At 37.7% G+C, this 22,006-nt stretch overlaps 1 protein-coding gene across 3 annotated transcripts in view; it reads right to left on the bottom strand.

The window, feature by feature from the left end:
• LOC126365997 (uncharacterized) overlaps window positions 1–22,006 on the bottom strand; it is a 119,126-nt gene that overhangs the window by 2,946 nt on the left and 94,174 nt on the right. For all 3 annotated transcript variants that reach the window (XM_050008820.1, XM_050008821.1, XM_050008822.1), the window contains exon 11: window positions 7,589–7,735. In XM_050008820.1, the coding sequence (XP_049864777.1) occupies window positions 7,589–7,735 (147 nt within the window). The remainder of the gene's footprint in view (window positions 1–7,588; window positions 7,736–22,006) is intronic.

The raw sequence follows: 22,006 nt of genomic DNA, 5'->3' as shown, positions 1-22,006 counted from the left end.
ACTTTAAAAATGTCAAAGCACAAAGGAGTCGTGCTATCACTTAAAGGTAAAATAAACATTATTGATTCATTTGAAAAAGTTAACCAGTAAGTATGGTGTAGGTACTCCTGCAATAACCAGTATTAAGAAGAATACTGATTCAGGTTTGAAGTTAACTGGCAAACTTGATAGTGAAGATAGGAGTAAACATAAAAAAGTGTCGAAGAAACCAAAATAATGTACCTTTGTATTGTCTGTTTCACACACACACACACACACACACACACACACACACACACACACACACACACACACAAACTAAGCAAACAATATCTGGTCTTTTGCTCTCTGAAAAGCCATTACAGTTAACTATAAAAATAGGTGGTGATGAATTGTTTGTGGCAAGTAACAGATTTAAATCTCATCATAGAATTTGTAAGTTGGAAATACAACGCGGGAAAAATTTCAGCTCATGTACAGGCAGCAGATTAGAACTGGATGAAAATGACTGTGGCATGGACTTTGTTTGCAACGCTAATGAAAGCAGATTAAATTGGAATTCCTGGTGAGAGACATCTACTCCAGGATACAAAGCTAGTAAAGAGCAAGTAACAATATTAGTTTGTGCACATGCTACTGGGACCCATCAAATACCTTTGCTCATTGGAAAATCCAAAAATTTCATATGCTACAAAAAATACCAGGGTTCCCTTTATATATAAAAGCCAAATATTGCATGGATGAACACCAAATATTCACTGACTGGTATGACTACACTTTTATCCCTGCAGGAAAAATATTTGAAAACAAAACTGGTAAACAAGGGAAAAGGTCATGATTTTACTGAGTAATGCACCAATCCATCCTATGGCTGAATTGTTAGAAAGAGGAAATGGAATGTTTACAGTAAAATTTTTGTGTCCTAATATGACATCTTCACTACAGTCAATGGATTAAAGTATTAAGGAAACATTATAATGATTTTATAGAATACAACTTTAACATAGATTGTTATCTGAGATAAAGATAACACAGAAGTCATTTTTCAAGCAATGAAATTAAAAGAATATTGTTACATGGCTCTAGATGCATGAGATTTGATTAAAAAGCTTGGAACAGAATACTAAAATGGGAGCACAAAAATTCAGTAACCAATACAGATGATTATGTTTTGAAGAATAAAAATGAGCTAATGACAAACATACAAATATGTCAGGAATGTGATGATGATGATGATGATGATGATGATGATGATGATATGAAAGAGTGGATCACTTCTGACAGTAGTGCTTAAGGTTTTTCAAATCATATTGGGTGACAAAATTGTTTTATTGAAATCACATTACAGCCCAACAAACAGCAGGAAATGCAAGAAGTTGAAACAGAATAACACATAGGTGCTGGAAATGATGCAGGTCCATCACATGCAGAAGTGTTTCAAGCCCTGGAAACAGCTTTCAAATGGCGCGAAGAACCAACATAGTGTGACACCATGAGTTCATGACAGATAAAACAAATTCATACTGTAGCACCAATGAAGAGAGAAAGCTTTTTATGTCAGATGAAACTACAGTGACTGCCCTATGTGACTTTTGTTAGGTATTTCATTAAGGTTGCAGAATTTTAGTAACTTTAAGAACATATGTATGTACATGTGAAAATGTGTCTCTAATTTCATAATAAACACCAATTTTTATTTGATTTTAGTAAGTTTAATTTATTTTGTTGCTCAGAATAAACACCTATCTTTGTATTAACCCTAGAAAGTTAACCATATGACGACATACCTGAAAGATAACCATAAGCGGGTGACATATGTTATCTTTCTAGAGTTAATAATACAAAAATCACTTTCCTTCATACATTCAGCTACCTAAATTTTCAATTATCCAAATGATTTATGACAACAATTAGTATCATTAATTGAGTCTCCACAGTGCATGTTTTAGAGCATCATAGCATAGCTTTGTATTGTTCATTGTACAACATAGCAGTTTTTCTTGTGTATTCACCTTTCTTCTGTAAACTCCATCAACCTCCCTAATAAAGGTCTGATTGTATTAGATCAGGAGTAGGGCCTGGATGTCAAACAATGGCAATACTGCAACTGTTCCACAGTCCAGGGAAAATGCAGGCCTCACACATACGATAATGGGTGGTGGAGTCTCCATCTTGGTAGAAGGACTTCAGAGTAGTCAATCAACAACACACCCACTAATTATTCTATGGACGTAGTTTCTATAAATGCAAGTAATTGTATCTTGTACACATACAATCATATCTTACTACTTAAAATAGCAATATACATGCAATGTGTTCTATGTTGGTTAGTAAAACTGTTAAAACAAGAATTTCCCCTATTTGGTGAAACAGGTGACGAGTTCAAAGGAAACAGGACTGTTTATTACTGGGATAGGAAGGTAGGGGAGGGGGGGGGGGGGCAGGGGGTGTCAGCTGGCCTGCAAAAGAGAAGGCCTTGAAAACATGCACTAGATGTGACATAAAGGCACCAACAGCTGTGTGATAAAAGGATATCATGAAGAATTCAGTAATATTCAGGAACAGAACACTATTGGTCCTTGTAAGCAAAGAAGTTAACATCAATATATTCTATTTTACAATGGAACCTTGAGGTTTACCTATTTAATGTACTTAATGTACACACTACCAAACTTGATTTGCAACTACAGTTCCATTGCAGCTGAAAAATGGTACTACAGGCACTGTGTATCCTAAATTCGCAATTACTCATGGAAGAGCATTTGACAATGCACTTTTGGAGACTGGCACATTATAAGAGTCAATAAAGGGAATTTCACAGTAAAGCAAAGGAGGAAGAAAGAATTACTCATGTGGTCTATCACTACCCTACTACTGGTGTGCAATGATATGTTGTATGTCCCAACATTGCACAAATGTTTTTATGTTGATCTTTGCATTATGAAAGACTAACCATTTCATCTTCAGTGTACACAAAATCTGCGCAAAAGGAACAGCATCTGGCATTACCAAATTCACCACTGGTTTCAAGGAATTTTTTGTATTAATGCAGTGTTATTTTTTGATGATGCTTATTCATTCGTAGTTTTAGTATCCTTGCCAGCAGACATCACGATGAAGGCAGGTGAACTTGCATGGACAGTGCAAAGAATCGTGTGAAAATCTGCCTTGGAGGACACACGTGACACATATTATGGGCACACCTGCTGACAGAGGCGTTTACCTGTGAGTGGCAGTATGCCAGGAGGGACAGGGCTTATGCTGAAGTCAACTATGAGGACTTTGTTTTGCGCTTCATGCCGCAAGTGGTTGTCAAGTGCTCAGTCAACAGCCACCTGTATCAGCATGTGCTGTGTTTATCCCTGTGCACATCTCTTGAGGTTTTGGACTTTCTGTTTCCTGCAGATTGACTCTCAAGGGAAGTTTTCATTACATCTTAAGGGGTTCTGTTCCCAAGTTATTATCAAGTGACCATCAACCCATGAAGTACCCATACCAACATACATTGCAGCAGTTTTGTCACAACTGTGCAAATACTAAAATAGCCAAACCAGTAAGACCACAAATATCCAACTGTGATCTTTCAAAAACAAAGAGAGTTGTAGTGTTTCTTTGCATCTATAACATCAACATATCATCTTCTTCAATTAGTTAGAAAATACACTGAGTGGGCAAAGAGCAGAAGAAGCCTTTGGAACGTGTGAAACCTGTAAAACCTGTGTATGTATGTAGTAAAATCATTCTCGCTTGATTAATAAGATATCCTTACACTGTATAACACTGATGGATTAAAAAGAGGTAAGCAGTAATTTCCAGTAGTTTGTATTCATACAATTAATTTTCATAAACTGTTTGAAATGTAACATGTTTCTTTTTATATACACTGGTAAGTAATATCATCTCCCAGACACTTTGCTTTCCTTCGAGGAAACCTATGCAGTGACAGTGGAAATGTAAAGGAACTTTCAAATTGATACCTAAAATAGGTATAATAGTCCCTATTAAGATATACATCTATAGAGTAGAAGGAGTTGCCTACAAAAAGGTCTTTCAAACTCTCCTCCGGTTACCTTCCATTACGAAAGTGGGTGCACTCAGTGACTGTTATGTGATTTATAAATTACAGCGCACATCAATCAGTTGTCTTCTTCTTCTTCTTCTTCTTCTTCTTCTTCTTCTTCTTCTTCTTTTTTTGCTGGTTTTATTACACAAATACAATTTCGGATAGTGCCTAGCCATTATCAATGCACTATTTTGTGTCAAGATTAGAAAATAGTGCATTGATAATGGCTAGGCACTAGCCGAAATCTGGATTTGCGTAATAAAACTAGTCAAAAAAAGGTGACTGACTGCTGCACTCTATAATTTATAAATCTTTCAAAGTCTGTTTAAACCGTGATTTAGCAGAAACCAAATGGTTTCTGGCAAATTAAGGGAAATGTGTGTTCCTGAATTAGCTCTTTATGTAGATTGTTCTTACTCCTTGTATTGATACTATGTATTTAGCTATTGGTTGGAAATAGAGATATATTACCTGCAACAAATTTAATTAAGGAATAAATGTACTGAGAAGCTGTGGTTAGAATACAAAGTTCCTTGAGCAGGTTTCTACATGTCATTCTTGAATTTACACCACAAATGAGTCATATTACATGCCACTCTAAAAACTTTCACACGGTTTGATGAGTTACCCCGGAATATGATCTCGCATGACATAATAGAATGAAAGTTAGCAAAGTATGCAAGTCTTTTCATATTTATATCTCTTACATTTGACATCATTCTCACTGCAAAGACAGACTTGTTTAGGCACTTCGCAAATTCTGTGATATGCCCTTTCCAACTGAAGTTATTAACAAGTTGTAATCCCAATAATTCAACACTGTCAACCTTTTCATTCTGAATGTCTTCATATGTTATACATATGCTGGAAGAAAACCTCTTACAGGTTCTGAAATGCATATAGTGGGTGTTTTAAATGTTTAATGACAGTGAATTAGCTTTAAACCATTTATTAGTGTCAGTGGAAATTTGACTAGCAGTCTTTTCTAAATCTGTACTTGACTTGCTACTTATTGCAATGTTTGTATCATCTGCAAACAAAACAAACAAGAAAAAGCAATAGACACAGGATGGAACCTTGAGGAACACCATATGTTGGAGACGATATTGCTGATTTCAGCTCACAATGAGAGATAGCTGAAGCCTCTGGAGGATATGGACCAGTTAGTCCACTGCAGGGTATTATTGCACAATGTTGGCCCAGTTTAGTTGGAGGGAATATAGTACTGGAGACTTTTTTTAGACTGTGTTGGTGGGTATTGGCCATTTGTGAAGGGCTTAAAACATATTGGAGATGGATTGCTCACTACTGTAGATGTGCTGTCCACAGATAGCAAAACTACATGGTCCAGTCACATTAATGTGACCACCACTTATATTTGAAGTCAACATGCAATAACCACTCACAGAAAGGAGGTGGCAGCAACAGCAGTGGATGGTATATGAAGTGTGCTGAGGGTCTTAGAACACAGTGCAGTCATTGTCAGAATGTGGAAATGGAACAATTTATTTCATGATCAGTGGCTTTTGGCCCTAGGGTGGAACCATTTCTGATATAACGAAGTGTTTACTTGCTGCCGTGGTTAAAGTACAATATGCGTGGAAAAATGGCACTATACAAAACTGGTGCTGAAGAAATTGTTGTGGACCAAAAGCCATAGATGATGAGAATGAACAGCAGCAGTGGAGATGTGTACAGATGAACAGACATGTAACTGATCACCCAGATGAACTCAGTGGCTACCAATAGTGTCTGTTCAATGACCATTCAGTGAAGGTTTTTGTGTGTGGACCACTACGGCAGCAGCCTGGTTCATGCACCCATACTGACCGCTGTTCAACACCAATGAAGACTGGAATTTGCACACCAATACTGCAACTGGATGCCCTTTGAGTGGGGACAGCTAGCCTTTTCAGATGACTCACGTTTTATGCTCCATCAGAAAGATGGATATTAGCATATACAGTGTGAAGCGTTGAAAGCAAACAACTAGGGCGCATTCCCTGGGTGATCTCATTATTCTGAAAGGTGCAATGGATCAATACAAGTAAGTATATATCCTTGGGGACCATGTTTATCCCTGCATGCAGTTTGGTTTTCCTCTGCTCAAAGGCATCTATCAACAGGACAATGCAATGTGTCACACAGCTCACAATGTATGAAGAGCATCAGGCTGAGTTTACCATACTACTCTGGTCACCAAACTCAGTGGACTTAAACCCAATCGAGAATCTTTGGGGCCACCTCGACCAGGCTGTTTGCACCATGGATCCCCAATGGAGAAACTTAATGCAGCTGGCCACGGCACTGGAATCAACATGGCTCCACATCCATCTTGGTATCTTCCAGACCTTTACTGACTCTCTTCCTGCACATCTTGCAGTGATCCGCACTGCAAAAGGTGATTATTTGGGCTTTTGACAGGTAATGGCATTAATGTGACTGGACAATGTATAAAGGGGCCCTTTTGTGCAGAAGATGTGACTTCAGTCAAATTGAAGATACTGCTGGTGTCGAGTGATCTTAATAGGATGTATGTTTCCATGCAGCCGTTAGAAAGGTAGAGGTTGTTGTCTGTGAATGTGGTTCTGTGAGCTGATAACAGAGAATGAAAATGTACAAGTGTGAAGGTTGAGAAGAGATGAAGACAGAATTCTTGGCTCTGGTCCAGATTATGGAAAAGTGATTAATGAATCAGAATCCAGCTCGGGGGTTTAGGAATTTGCTTGGTTACAATGGAGTCAATAGTTTATCTTATGAAAGCACCATGGGAGGTTCTGTGAAAGTGTCGTGGACCTATTTGTGTACTTTATGTTCAAAGGAAAAAGGATTGATGGCAACATAACTAGTCATGCACATAAAGAATTAAAAGCTAGCAATGGAACTGGAAGTAACTGGAACATGTAATATTCAATGGCAGCAAGGATGTGGAGGATGTTACTGTGGGAAAGTGTAGCAACAGTCAAGAAAAAGTAGGTAAACAATGGTGGAAGTGGTTGATATCCCTAAAATGAGAAGGTGGGCTTTGTATAATCAATGGGAGCTGGTGGTGACTAGAGCAAAAACACAATTATTAAATCAGAAAGAAACTTCCACATGGGAAAAATATATTAAAAATAAAGATTCCAAGACTTACCAAGCGGGAAAGCGCCGGCAGACAGGCACATGAACAAAACACACAAACACACACACAGAATTACAAGCTTTCGCAACTGGCAGTTGCTTCGTCAGGAAGGAAGGAAGGAGAGGGAAAAATGAAAGGGTGTGGGTTTTAAGGGAGAGGGTAAGGAGTCATTCCAATCCCGGGAGCGGAAAGACTTCCCTTAGGGGAAAAAAAGGACAGGAGTACACTCGCACACACACACACACACACATATCCATCCGCACATACACAGACACAAAGTTAAATCTTCCTGACTTCCACGTGTAATTAAAATAAATGCAACAATAAACTTAATGTGTTCTTGATGATAGCAAAATTGTAGTTTCAAGCATTTTGCCATGACACAAAGTTTATAGACATTGATTATTAACAAAGGACCATACCTGGTGCTGGATCAGGATGCAACATAGTAGTGTCGGATAACACAACAACACTGCTCATTGTAGGAAGACTGACTCCAATATTTGTGAGAGTCTCCAACTCTCCACTGACATTTAAAATTTGTACTGATGCTGTCTCTCCTGTTAACACTGAAAACAGATATTGCCATTATTAATGCCATAATCTAAAGTATGCACTTTGTGAAAGTATCTAATTTATACTTTTGGCAGCCTGGATTTGGAGGAGCACAAATAATAGTCTTGGGAGTAAAATGTAATATTTTTTTAACTGCAACAACAGTAAGCCGAACACCTGTCTTTTTGTCTTGAATATTTTAGAGCACACTAAAGAAGCCATTTTGAAAGTAGTTTATCGCCAATGGCACATCTATTTGGAGGGTTAGGAAGCTAGCTAGCAATGTGCAGTTTTACAGAGGTTGACCAGAGATTTATAACAGTCATGAAGACAATGTATTGAGAAAATGTAAAGAAACTGAGTACTGTTCATCACCTGAATATTGATTCTGGGGCACATATTTCTAACGTAGAATGTGGTAACGTAAAGTCTTGGTGGATGTAAATAATTTTAGGAGTAGCAAAATTCGTACTTCTTCCAGGCAATACTGTGTTATAATGAATGCCATTGGAGAGAAACCAACAGAAGACATTATTAATGATGTTTTACAGAGATTATTAAGTGGTTCTCACTTAATTTTCAGAAAACACCCTTACTTAGTTCTGTACAACAAAAAGGGTCATACCAACAACTGATGTAGCACACAAACAGAAGTCAGCAAACAGGGTAGAATGCTCCAAAATTTTGGTGTGCATACTGACGAAAACTTGAACTTGAACTGAAAGACATGTATTGTTGGGCTGCTTAAAACTTAAGTTCAGCTCCTTTTGCTTTTTGTATAATTACTGGTCTTGAAAACAAAAACATCAGCCTCCTGGCATATTTTCACTCAGTAATGTCACATGGGATAATTTCCTTGGGTAACTAATGACTTAGAAAGAAAGTAATGATTGCAGAAAAGCAATCAGTAAGAATAATATGTGGTGTTTACCCGAGGTTGCCATGTAGGCTCATTTTTAAGGCATTAGGCATTTTATCTACACCTTCACAATGCACATATTCACTAATAAAAATCATCACAAATAATCCATCACAATTTAGGAACAACAACAACACTAGAGGATAAATTATCTTTATTACTCACTATTAAAGCTCTCAATGGCTCAGAAAGGAATTCAATATGTAGCAACAAAAATGTTTGATTCTTTGCCTGATAACATAAAATGCCTTACAAGTAGCAAAGCAAGTTTTAGACTTAACCTGGAATTATTTCTTCTAGAAAAATCCATCTGTTCAAGGACTATTTTTTTTTCTTAAACTGGTAGCCTGTAAATACAAACTTAATTTTTAGGAGTAGCTGCATGATTTGGAGGAAAATGTTCATTAATGTTAACACTAATCAGGGATACATTTTCTGTAAACTGACTCATTTCACATTATTTCAATAAAAGAATCATTCATATGCTCTATGAAACCTAACCAAATAATCGATCTTCAGACTTAAAGACTACAACAAACAGCATTGCATAGCCATTCCCTATTAGAGACAATCTTCACAAGGCTTTTCAGAAGTTGTCCATATCAATTCAAGTAGGCTATGAAAAAATCTTACCTTATAGTCTCAGATGTTATTGAATTTAGCATATGTTAAAATGAAGGACTAGGTAAGGTACACATATTTTTTTGTTTTCTCCAAAAAAATTTCTGCTCAGAGATACAGCCCTCCAAAGATGACACCGCGCATACCTATTTGAAAACGCGAATTTTGGAAATTTTTTTAAAATGTTGTATCTCTGGAGCAGTTTGGATATTTTGTTGTTTTTTTATTTGAAAGATAACTGCTTTATGATTACAAAGAAATCCTCCATTAGGACTTATCTGTCAAAGTTCTTTTACTATAGTGTTCTGAACTTTTTTTATAATTTATGAATTTTTTTTTTCAGAAACGGCAATCCATAAAATTTTGATATTTTCTGTTGATTAGTACCATATAGTTTTCCTGAAAAGGAGAGTTTCCACTTCTAGATTGAACAGGTTTTATAAACAATTGAATTTTTTGCCGTACATGAAACCTGTCTTATTAACACATTATCGCATAACAGGCTCATAAAAATCAAAACCTACCCCTATTTAACATAGTTTTAGTTTCGAAAGATGAGTAAGAGAATCATTTTTCAAGCATTTTAAATGGTTCCAAAATGTATGTGAAAGGTTTTAATTTATACCAGTTCTGTATACTCTAATGTTTTGTACTGAAATTAGCCAGTCAATGAACTAAATATGTGTTCCACTGTTTCAGTATCTTCCTTTAATATAGAGTGATGCCTTCCTGTTAAACCAATAGGAATTGGAGCACTTACAATCTTCAAAACATTGTGAACAGGAAATGAGCACTGATGGTGTTGATGCTGTCCTTCAGCTGGAAACCGATATCCAGCACTGGTCCATGTTGTAGCTTCGTAAAGTTCATTACAATTTTGTGTAAGTGGCATCTATAATCTCAGCAATCCACCAGTCACAGTCATACACACGCCACAAATACCCCCCCCCCCCCCTTTCTCAGGTTGTGAGTCTGAGGTGTTGACTGAACAAATGAAATTTCTTCTTCTGTGCTCTTTAAAGTGCATGCAATATGAGTTCACCAATCACTTTGAGTCCAAAAATAAGTCTTCTGAATTCCTTTCACAGCAGTAGTTTGCTTGGACTGTCTTCTTTTTCCTGCTCACAGAATTCTTTGATTTCCTCTTTGGACAAAAGAGTGAGGGCTGTGGATGTGTAAGATTTCATGGCTCTCATAAAATCCTCAGCATTCTGAATTGCAACTGTATTTTGTCCGGGAAGATTATGTTTTGTAACATGATGCTCCAGCAGGCCTCCTACACCATCACAAAGCCCCTTCCCGTGACCAATAGCACTGCATACTAAATCAGTTGGTACAATGCAACTTACCCGATATTTAAACAGCTGGTAACGATTTTTAAAATGACTAGCAGCACCATCAGAAATAATGATGATCTTCTCTGTCCCTGTTTTGCAGTTGAAGAAATTTGCACATTGCTAGCAAAGCACGTGCTGAGTCATGTCCTGTGTCATCACTTATAACTGCAACACTTGTGATCTTGTTAAAAAATATGTCACTCCTGTAAAAATTGAAACCTGGTCATTACTCCAATGATGTACTTCTTGTGGGAGAATTACAGACCAGTTCCCAGCAAAATCACAGTGAAGCACTAAACATAGTTCTTCAGCCTGTACACACCCTTTCACTTCTGCAATGTGTTGTTGTTGCGATTTCTTCAGATACTGGTGTGTTACTGCTTTCAATGACAATTTACCAAGTTCATCAATGAAACTGTCAAAGGCAACAGTTTTCTTAATTAGTTTATTTTCCTCCCATGATGCATATGTAATTTCTGCATAGTTATCTGCTACGTCTTCCAGGCGAAGTGTCTGTAAAAACAGTCCTCCCTTTCCACGGCAGTCACTACATTCTTGAAGCAAACAAGTATCACACTTTATGTCACAGACTACTAATGACTTCACGTGTCCAACCAAGGTGTCATACGTCACATGCTCCAGTAAGTTCTTCAAAATTGGCAAATACAGTTCAAAATTGCACAGTACATACATAAGCAGACATTTCTAGGTGGGTGTGTAACTACCCACTTAGGTCATAGTGATTAAAATTTTGATCTTCCAATATGTGAAGTTGTATAGTTGCTCTTGTAAATTGCAAAAGTTTCTTTAATATGCAAATCAATGTACCTCTTCACTTTCACAACATTTTGATCTTCAACTGTTACAGTTATTGTGTATTTTTGTTGACACTCTGGCGAGAACAGTCTCATTTGTTTCTCCTTTGAAGAGTTTGGTCAGTTTTGCTGTAGTGTATTTATCCACAGCTTTAGCAATTTCTCTGTGCTATCTTAATGCATAGAGCTCATGACTTGACTTCACTGACCACAGTTTCTTAACAGGACTTGACTGATTCAGGGTATTTAATTCTTCCTCTGTTGCTGCAAAATCTGCATCATCTGCACCATGTGACACTTCGCCTTGTTCAGATACTATCATAGTTGTTATTCTGTCAAAACATTTAGAACACAAAAAGTCATCACTGGAAACATCTTCACTTTGAAACAGTTTTCAAATGAGAACACTTATTCTCAACCTGAACAAAGTCTGTTTTTTTTTTTTTTTCTTACATATCACTCTTTTATGGATATGCAAATGGTCAGCACACTTCACTCTCCTTTGCCCCCAATCAGAAGAGATTTCAAACAGTCCTTTACACAAAACACACTGTAACTGTGTCAACTGGCAAATTCCTCATGAAAACGCAGAACTCACTGGATGGTGTCAGATTTCTTAGAAGCCTCTTCAGTAACCAAATTAGCACTTAACAACTACAATACAGAAACCTGCGATGAACAACCACGACAAAGAAACTGACAAGAAACTGCAACAAAATGTAAGTAATATCTGCAACAATGAAAGTGAAAAGAAATAACTGCAACAAAGAAAGTGGTAAGAAATAACTACAGTAAAGACAATAGAAACAAACATTGTAACAAAGAAATTGGTAAGAAACAACTTCAGTGAAGACATACATTACCCTTGAAAGTTGACCGTTTTTTTTTTTTTTTTTTATTTTTTTTTTTTAAATATAAAACCGGTCTAACTTAAAAGTGAAAGCTCTCCATTACAGAGAATATAGTACTACATGGTACTAATCAACAGAAAAAAATCTAACTTTCTGTAAATCATAAAATAAATTCAAATGGCAACAGTAAAAGAACTTTGGCAGATATGTCCAAACAGAGGATACCATTGTAATCATAAAGCAATTATTTTTCAAATAAAAAAACTCTAGCAAAATATCTGGAACTGTTACAGAGATACAGCATTTCAAATTTTTCTTTCGAAACTAGCATCTTCAAAATGGTGTCCACATTGTCATTTTTGGAGGCCTGTATCTCAGGGCAAGAACTTTTTTGGAGAAAACAAAAAAAATGTGTTTCTTACTTACTCCTGAATTTAAATTATGATCATTGATGCAGAACATGGTCTACAGGGCCTGTGATTGCTGAGAAGAGAGAGAGAGAAATTCAATAACATCCGAGACTATGAAGGTAACCCCCCCTCCCTGAAGTGATATGGATTATGCCACAAGTAATTCGTCCCTTGCCTCCCTCTTTATAATTCGCTGTTGCCACAAGGTTGAAGTAAGTGGCATCCCTGTGGAATAAGTCTTCCCAGTGCATCCCACTCATGCTATGTAAGATCCAGATTGAGTAAATGTGTAGACTTCTGTATTTTCACAATGTCATTACTTCCAAATGTCTTATCACTATGATCAGTCCTGAGGATATGGGCATGGCCTTCCTTGGATATTAAACTGTAACCCATTACAGCATGGAAGATATTTTTACAATACAATACCATTCCCTTGTTTGTGAACTTGCAGCACCTCCATTCTACGTGGTCCATTTCCTGTTGAGGAGGAGTCCATAGTGCCTCTTTGATCATCACTGCAGAGACAGTTTTTATTCATAGATTATCACATGTACTGTCACACTTAAGATACGGATGGTTTGAAAATGAACACAGGTGGACGAAACTAGTTATCCTCAAGAAATAGAAAAGATATTTTTCAGTTCAACTTATGATGCAGCTACAACCAGTTACTTCAACCATTCCCTTGTTTCTGATAGAAATAATTCCCTTGTGTCTGACAGTAATATGAAAGTATATAGTGGTATTCTAGCATTTATTATGAAACTCATCTACATCTTAATTCTGTGGGTACCAATTTCCTTTCACGTTCAGTTTTAGAAATCATCATTTAAGTGGAAAAGTGAACTGCCACAACATAAGAATTTGGGGAAGACTGCAGCCACATACCACAGTTAACCATCACAGAGACTCTCCAAAATTCTATGTGCTTTGTGCCATAGCCCACGAAAAGATTTGTGACCTGTTCTTTTTTGCAGAAAAGACGATTACAAGAAACTTGTTACTGGATATGTTGCCCTCTGGATTTTTTCACAATTGTGAGAACAAGCCGAAAACATTAATTTTTCAATAGGATGGAGCACCACCACACAGGCACCAGCATGTAAGAGCATTTGTTAGCAATAAGCTGCCTCATCAACGGATCAGATGCAAGGAGTGTACAGCTCTCTCTTGGCAATGCTGAGCTTCAAGGTCTTCTGAACTCATGGTATGTAATTCCTTTTTGTGAGTGTTTGTGTAAGATTCCACCTATGTGCCTCCCTTTAAAACAACTCTGGGTGAAATGCAATACTGCATACCTAACAACAATGAATGTACCAACTCCAGAAATGCTTCCAAAAGTAAAGGACGAGTTTAACTATCATCTGGATGGTGGGCATACTGAACATTTGTGAAAGGTAAATGAAAACTTTGATACTAAATGTAACTAAATGTACCAGGTTGGGAGGGTAGTTGCGGGATGTGAAAGCTGTTTTCAGGTTGTTGGTGTAATGGTTCAACCAGGTCGGGAGGGTGAAGCAAATAACCAGAGCCACTTCCTCATCCCCTCAAACCCAGAACCTCTCACAGAAGAAGCCCAAAAGTGCCCCACTTGTGACAGGATACTTCCCGGGACTGGATCAGACTCTGAATGTGGCTCTCCAGCAGGGATACGACTTCCTAAAATCCTGCCCCGAAATGAGATCCATCCTTCATGAAATCCTCCCCACTCCACCAAGAGTGTCTTTCTGCCGTCCACCTAACCTTCGTAAACTCATGGTTCATCCCTATGAAATCCCCAAACCACCTTCCCTACCCTCTGGCTCCTACCCTTGTAACCACCCCCTGTGCAAAACCTGTCCTATGCACCCTCCGACCACCACCTACTCCAGTCTTGTAACCCGGAAGGTGTACACGATCAAAGGCAGAGCCACGTGTGAAAGCACCCACGTGATTTACCAACTGACCTGCCTACACTGTGATGCTTTCTATGTGGGAATGACCAGCAACAAACCATCCATTTGCATGAATGGACACAGGCAGACAGTGTTTGTTGGTAATGAGGATCACCCTGTGGCTAAACATGCCTTGGTGCACGGCCAGCACATCTTGGCACAGTGTTACACCGTCTGGGTTATCTGGATACTTCCCACCAACACCAGCCTATCCGAACTCCAGAGATGGGAACTTGCCCTTCAATATATCCTCTCTTCTCGTTATCCACCAGGCCTCAATCTCCGCTAACTTCAAGTTGCCGCCACTCATACCTCACCTGTCATTCAACATCATCTTTGCCTCTGCACTTCCGCCTCGACTGACATCTCTGCCCAAACTCTATGCCTTTAAATATGTCTGCTTGTGTCTGTATATGTATGGACGGATGTGTGTGTGTGTGTGTGTGTGTGTGTGTGTGTGTGTGTGTGTGTGTGTGTGTGTGTGGGCGTGTGGGCGTGCGCGCGCTCAAGTATGTACCTATCCATTTTTCCCCCTAAGGTAAGTCTTTCTGCTCCCGGGATTGGAATGACTCCTTACCCTCTCCCTTAAAACCCACATCCTTTCGTCTTTCCCTCTCCTTCCCTCTTTCCTGAAGAAGCAACCGTTGGTTGCGAAAGCTAGAAATTTTGTGTGTGTGTTTGTGTGTTATTTTATTGTGCCTGTCTACCAGTGCTTTCCCGCTTGGTAAGTCTTGGAATCTTTGTTTTTAATATATTTTTTTCATGTGGAAGTTTCTTTCTATTTTATTTACATGAAATGTTCTGATTTATATGTGTTGGAGCTTACAGTCTTCCATTATCTGCATTCTCTTATAAAGAATACTAGTGATATATTTTATTTATATAATTCTCATTGTGAAAATTGGCATTTGCAACTGTGAGTAAGTACTTCTTGCTGGACAACAGAATGTTACTAGTATCATTCTAATAATTTGAGTCTGTCATATCATTGAAACTTGACAACAGTTACTCGGTTCAAACTTTCTGGCAGATTTAAACTGTATGTCAACCAGTACTCAAACCTAGAACCTTTGCCTTTCGCACGCAAGTGCTCTAATAACAAAGCTTGACTCACAACCCACACTCACAGCTTTACTTCTCTCAGTACCTCATCTCCTACCTTCAAAACTTACTTCTGAATCAATCCTCCACCTTTTTTCTTTTTTCTTCCCTTTCCTTCTCTTTTTTTACTATTACAATTTTTGGTAAAATAAATAAGAGAGTAAAGCTGCTGTTAATGCAATGTTGCATTACATAATAATTTATAAACTGAAATCTATAGAGAATGTTAGTGTGGTAGGATATGCAGGACTGAAGTTTCAAAGCCAACTTACTAATCTGGAGACTGAGAAATTTTTCTTTTTTTCTTTTAAAGTGTTAACCATAATTAACTGAAAGCCATGAACAGATTCTCACAATATGGAATTTATGCCACAGGAAACAATTTATCTAATAACCATAAAACTTCAAATGAGCCAATAACTTGATAATGACGAGCTGAAACTGCAGCTAATTTTTGAGTATTTATTTTCATTATGACTTTTGTCTTATACTGACGTAAATTATGCTGTGGGCCCAACAGAATGGGAACCATGGACGACAGTGTCACATGAAATAATGGAGAACATTCTGCAATTTCTACACTTGAAGATTAAATTACTGAAGTTGATTGAAGCAATTAGATACAACAAATGAAGCCTACAATATAAAGTTATTCCATCATATGTTCATAAACATAAAACAGACATGATTTACATAATCTTACCAATGTTATTTTCACAGGTCACTTGACAATGGCTATGAGCCGAAACCGGCCTGTCATGTAAAATATTTAAAGAAACATATTACCTTACTGCAGCTATTTCTGGAGCATTAATTTTCATTATGTCTTATAATGACGTATACTATGCTGCAGGCCCCCAACGGAATGGACAATAACTTTATTTTACCACTCACTTTAAAATAATAGGTCTCAGTTTTAGGCATTGACTTGAAGTCATAAAGGTGAATCATGACAAGATTACATGAAAAAGTACTCTATCACATAATCATAAACAATGACTTGTTTATAATGTTTATACAGAAAGTATGGGAAGAATGTTGAGGATAAAATTATAAAACAGACAGTGTTAATGGAAAATGTAACTTTTTGTTTACAGCTTCAGTCTTGTTTTACCCTAAAACAAATAAGGACAAAATTGATTGGAACCAACGATAACGAGTGGAAAACTCCTGGGATTAAAATAGAGAGAGATAAATGTAATTTGGACAACAAGCAACAGTAAATATTTAAAAGAGCATTGCCACTAGTATGGTAAAATCCTCGAATGTATAATTAAAAAAGCAGAAATCCTGTACTGAGATCAAACAATAAACGCACCAAGAACATCACAAAACAGTTTTGGATCATTATTAAATTTGAGACAAACAAACACAGTGACCCAACACAATTGAGCCACCACCTGGCAGACATGGTAGCGCTTTATACTCTTTGGTCACCGAATTCAATGATTACTTCCTCACAGTGACGGTAAACACTGCACCCATGATAAAAACCACATACAGATGTAACAGAATTACTACACTGGAAGGTGCATGCACTGTCATCTAATAACAGTTTCAAAATAGAACCATTAAGGAGATTACAGAATTCATCAGGTCACTAAGACGGTTATAATTCTGCTGGCTACAAAAGTGTTTCTAATGGAATATTGGAATCTTGTGCTGACTTGACAAGATTAACCTTAACTCATGAAGTGACCTTCCTGTAACCCCTATGTTTAAATAAAGATTTAAGGTGCAAATTATTTGAAATTTTTAATTTATGTCATGTTAACATAAAAGGGCTGTTACAGAACTAAATTTTATGTTTTAAAAATTTATATTATCTCCGAAGAAAGTAAATTTACATATAAAACTAAATTCCAGGGTTTAAGTTTGCACATACAAATTCCACTCAACAGGTAGTGTACAAAATTGACATTCATTGCCGGAATCTACATTTTTCTTATCACCACTCAAAACTCCTTTGATTTTAACCAACACTTCAAGTATTTCACCGGAGAAACAGACAGATCCCCACCACAACTATCCTAATGTCTTCTGGAAAAAATAATAATATTTTTCATCTACTTCTTGATCTGTAGCACTGAATCCTTCCTTTGTATGCCATCTAACAATTTCATCAAACTTGGGAAAGTTAAAATTGACACATCCCTGCAAACAAATTTTGTATTATACCCTATATTACTGAAGAAAACAGCTACATAGTTCACGAGGTGTGGTCTAGGAGGCCCAAACAACTGTCAATAATGTATGACAACAACAAGGTGACAATGCAACTGACAAAAAAACATTGTAGGGCTGGCAATTTGAGAGTAGGGGGAATATAGAAGCATTCTGCCACAACCAACCTCGATGAGTGAATCCGAAAATTTTCACACAATCTGAGAGACACCTTGTGAGTTAAGTGTTAAGCTAATTTTGCAAAGAATCAATAACTCTGAGCATATTTTCTGACAAAAATTTAGAGATGCTGTAACAACCTCCATCAACAAAACTGGAGATAAACAAACCACATCTAATTACAGAACTACATCACTCCTCCCAACATTCCAAATTTCTACTACACAAATTACAATATTATGGCATGCTACATCTACATCTGAATGACTACTCTGCAATTCACATTTAAGTGCTTGGCAAAGGGTTCATCAAACCACAATCATTCTATCTCTCTACCACTCCACTCCCTAACAGCGCGCGGGAAAAACGAACGCCTAAACCTTTCTGTTCGAGCTCTGATTTCTCGTATTTTATTTTGATGATCATTCCTACCTATGTAGGTTGGGCTCAACAAAATATTTTCGCATTCGGAAGAGAAAGTTGGTGACTGAAATTTCGTAAAAAGATCTTGCCGCAACGAAAAACGTCTTTGCTGTAATGACTTCCATCCCAATTCGCGTATCATATCTGCCACACTCTCTCCCTATTACGCGATAATACAAAACGAGCTGCCCTTTTGTGCACCCTTCGATGTCCTCCGTCAATCCCACCTGGTAAGGATCCCACACCGCGCAGCAATATTCTAACAGAGGACGAACGAGTGTAGTGTAAGCTGTCTCTTTAGTGGACTTGTTGCATCTTCTAAGTGTCCTGCCAATGAAATGCAACCTTTGGCTTGCTTTCCCCACAATATTATCTATGTGGTCTTTCCAACTGAAGTTGTTTGTAATTTTGACACCCAGGTACTTAGTTGAACTGACAGCCTTGAGAATTGTTCTATTTATCGAGTAATCGAATTCCAACAGATTTCTTTTGGAACTCATGTGGATCACCTCACACTTTTCGTTATTTAGCATCAACTGCCACCTGCCACACCATACAGCAATCTTTTCTAAATCACTTTGCAACTGATACTGGTCTTCGGATGACCTTAGTAGACGGTAAATTACAGCATCATCTGCGAACAACCTAAGAGAATTGCTCAGATTGTCACCCAGGTCATTTATATAGATCAGGAACAGCAGAGGTCCCAGGACGCTTCCCTCGGGAACACCTGATATCACTTCAGTTTTACTCGAAGATTTGCCATCTATTATTACAAACTGCGACCTTCCCGACAGGAAATCACGAATCCAGTCGCACAACTGAGACGATACCCCATAGGCCCGCAGCTTGATTAGAAGTCGCTTGTGAGGAACGGTGTCAAAAGCTTTCCAGAAATCTAGAAATACGGAATCAACTTGAGATCCCCTGTCAATAGCGGCCATTACTTCGTGCGAATAAAGAACTAGCTGCGTTGCACAAGAGCGATGTTTTCTGAAACCATGCTGATTACGTATCAATAGATTGTTTCCTTCGAGGTGATTCATAATGTTTGAATACAGTATATGCTCCAAAACCCTACTGCAAACCGACGTCAATGATATAGGTCTGTAGTTCGATGGATTACTCCTACTACCCTTCTTAAACACTGGTGCGACCTGTGCAATTTTCCAATCTGTAGGTACAGATCTATCAGTGAGCGAGTGGTTGTATATGAGTGCTAAGTAGGGAGCTATTGTATCAGCGTAATCTGAAAGGAACCTAATAGGTATACAATCTGGACCTGAAGACTTGCCCGTATCAAGCGATTTGAGTTGCTTCGCAACCCCTAAGGTATCTACTTCTAAGAAACTCATGCTAGCAGCTGTTCGTGTTTCAAATTCTGGAATATTCTATTTGTCTTCCCTGGTGAAGGAATTTCGGAAAACTGCATTCAATAACTCTGCTTTAGCGGCACAGTCATCAGTAACAGTACCATCGGCACTGCGCAGCGAAGGTATTGACTGCGTCTTGCCGCTTGTGTACTTTACATACGACCAGAATTTCTTCGGATTTTCTACCAAATTTCAAGAGAATGTTTCAGTGTGGAACCTATTAAAGGCATCTCGCATTGAAGTCCGTGCCAAATTTCGCGCATCTGTTAATTTTAGCCAATCTTCGGGATTTCGCGTTCTTCTGAACTTCGCATGCTTTTTCCGTTGCCTCTGCAACAGCGTTCGGACCTGTTTTGTGTACCACTGAGGATCCGTTCCATCTCTTACCAATTTATGAGGTATGAATCTCTCAATTGCTGTTGCTACTATATCTCTGAATTTGAACCACATCTCGTTTACATTTTCATAGTCAGTTCGGAAGGAAAGGAGATTGTCTGTTTGGAAGGCTTCTAGTGACACTTTATCCGCTTTTTTAAATAAAATTATTTTGCGTTTGTTTCTGGTGGATTTGGAAGAAACGCTATTGAGCCTAGCTTCCATTAATGGAATCCCTGTTGCATGGATGAAACTTTACCTTCATAACAGAAAGCAGAGGATCTCATTAACAGATGGTCTCAGACTAACCTCAGAATGGGGAAGCATAACATGTGTAATGCCATAAGGATTTGTGCTGGACCCAATCTTATTTGTAGCCCACTTACATGACCTTCCAGTGACTTAAAAGGACTTTTCAAAAACGTAAAGTTTGTTGGTGATACAAGCATTTTAATCAAGTATCCAAACTCAATTCTTCCACACATTACTCAGATGAGAGCTGAGAAGGTCTATAAGTAGTTCACAGCTAACTGTTTATGTCTCAATCTCACAAAGGCTTGTGTTAAGCAATTTCGAAACAAGCAATAGCAACCGGTTAGTAACATAAGCAGACATTAATGGTCATATACTAAATGAAACACACAGTGAAAAATTCCTTGAGTTCACCTGGATAACAAGTAAAAATGGAATCAACACACAGACAAACTAATCAAGAGGTTCATTTCAACATGTTAGGCCTTTAGACACATTTCTCATTGTGTTGACCTAATGACAAGAGTGTTGGCCTTTTTATACCTTTTCACTCACTGTTTTCTTTTGAAATTATCTTCTGTGGCAGTGCATCTACAGCACAAGGGAGCAGCAAGAATATTGAGTAAAGCAGATAAGGTGCATCTTGCAGAAGCCTTTTTATGGATCTTAGAATTCTTACACTCACTTTCAAATACATTTAATCCTTGATCATTTTTGTTGCTGATGTTACAAAATTAGTTTCAGCAAAATGTGGTTTGCATTGTCACAATATGAGACACAAAAATAGGTTTCATGTACACTTTACCTTCTTGTTTAGAACGGAGTTACACACTGTGAAAAAAAAATTTTCAACAAGGTCTCATCTAACATAAAGCAGGACATTACAAAACCCTAACAGCTCAAAAGAAAATTAAAAACATATCTCATTTGCCACTCTTTTTGCAAATTATTTGAATACATATCTGGATTCAGGGATTGACAAGTTCTGTTAGCTTCATGACACGTAGCAGTTAAGCAAAAGCAGACAATGGAAACAGTAGGATTTAATACCAACAATATGGAATGGATGTATTACTATTCACTACACAGATGAGGTGTTGAGTTACAGCCAGGCACAATGACAAGAATACTACAAATATTTAAGCTTTCGGACACAGTTATCCTCCTTAACCCTACCACCCACACCAGTAAATTGCTGCTCACATCAGGTGCAGTCGCAACTGGCCTTAAGCATCTGGAGATAATAGCCACATGTGTGTAACTTGTTGGTCTGTGAATGTGAGAGAGTTCTACTTCTGAGGAAGGGCTCTGTGGAAAATATTAAATATTTGTAGTAATCTGCAACTCAACACCTCTGTGTGGTTAGTGGCAATTTATCCTTTCCATATTGCTGACAAGTAGCAGTGTTTGCTATAAACCTATATGCCAAGTAGTACTGTACTGTAAGGGGGACTCAATATTTAAAGATTTAAGGAAATATTTTCTTTCAACAATACAATTCTAAACTAGTCAATATTTAGCTACTAAC

Source organism: Schistocerca gregaria, chromosome 4, assembly GCF_023897955.1.
Source record: "Schistocerca gregaria isolate iqSchGreg1 chromosome 4, iqSchGreg1.2, whole genome shotgun sequence".
Lineage (NCBI taxonomy): Eukaryota > Metazoa > Arthropoda > Insecta > Orthoptera > Acrididae > Schistocerca > Schistocerca gregaria.
This window is presented reverse-complemented; position numbering and strand designations above follow the sequence as displayed.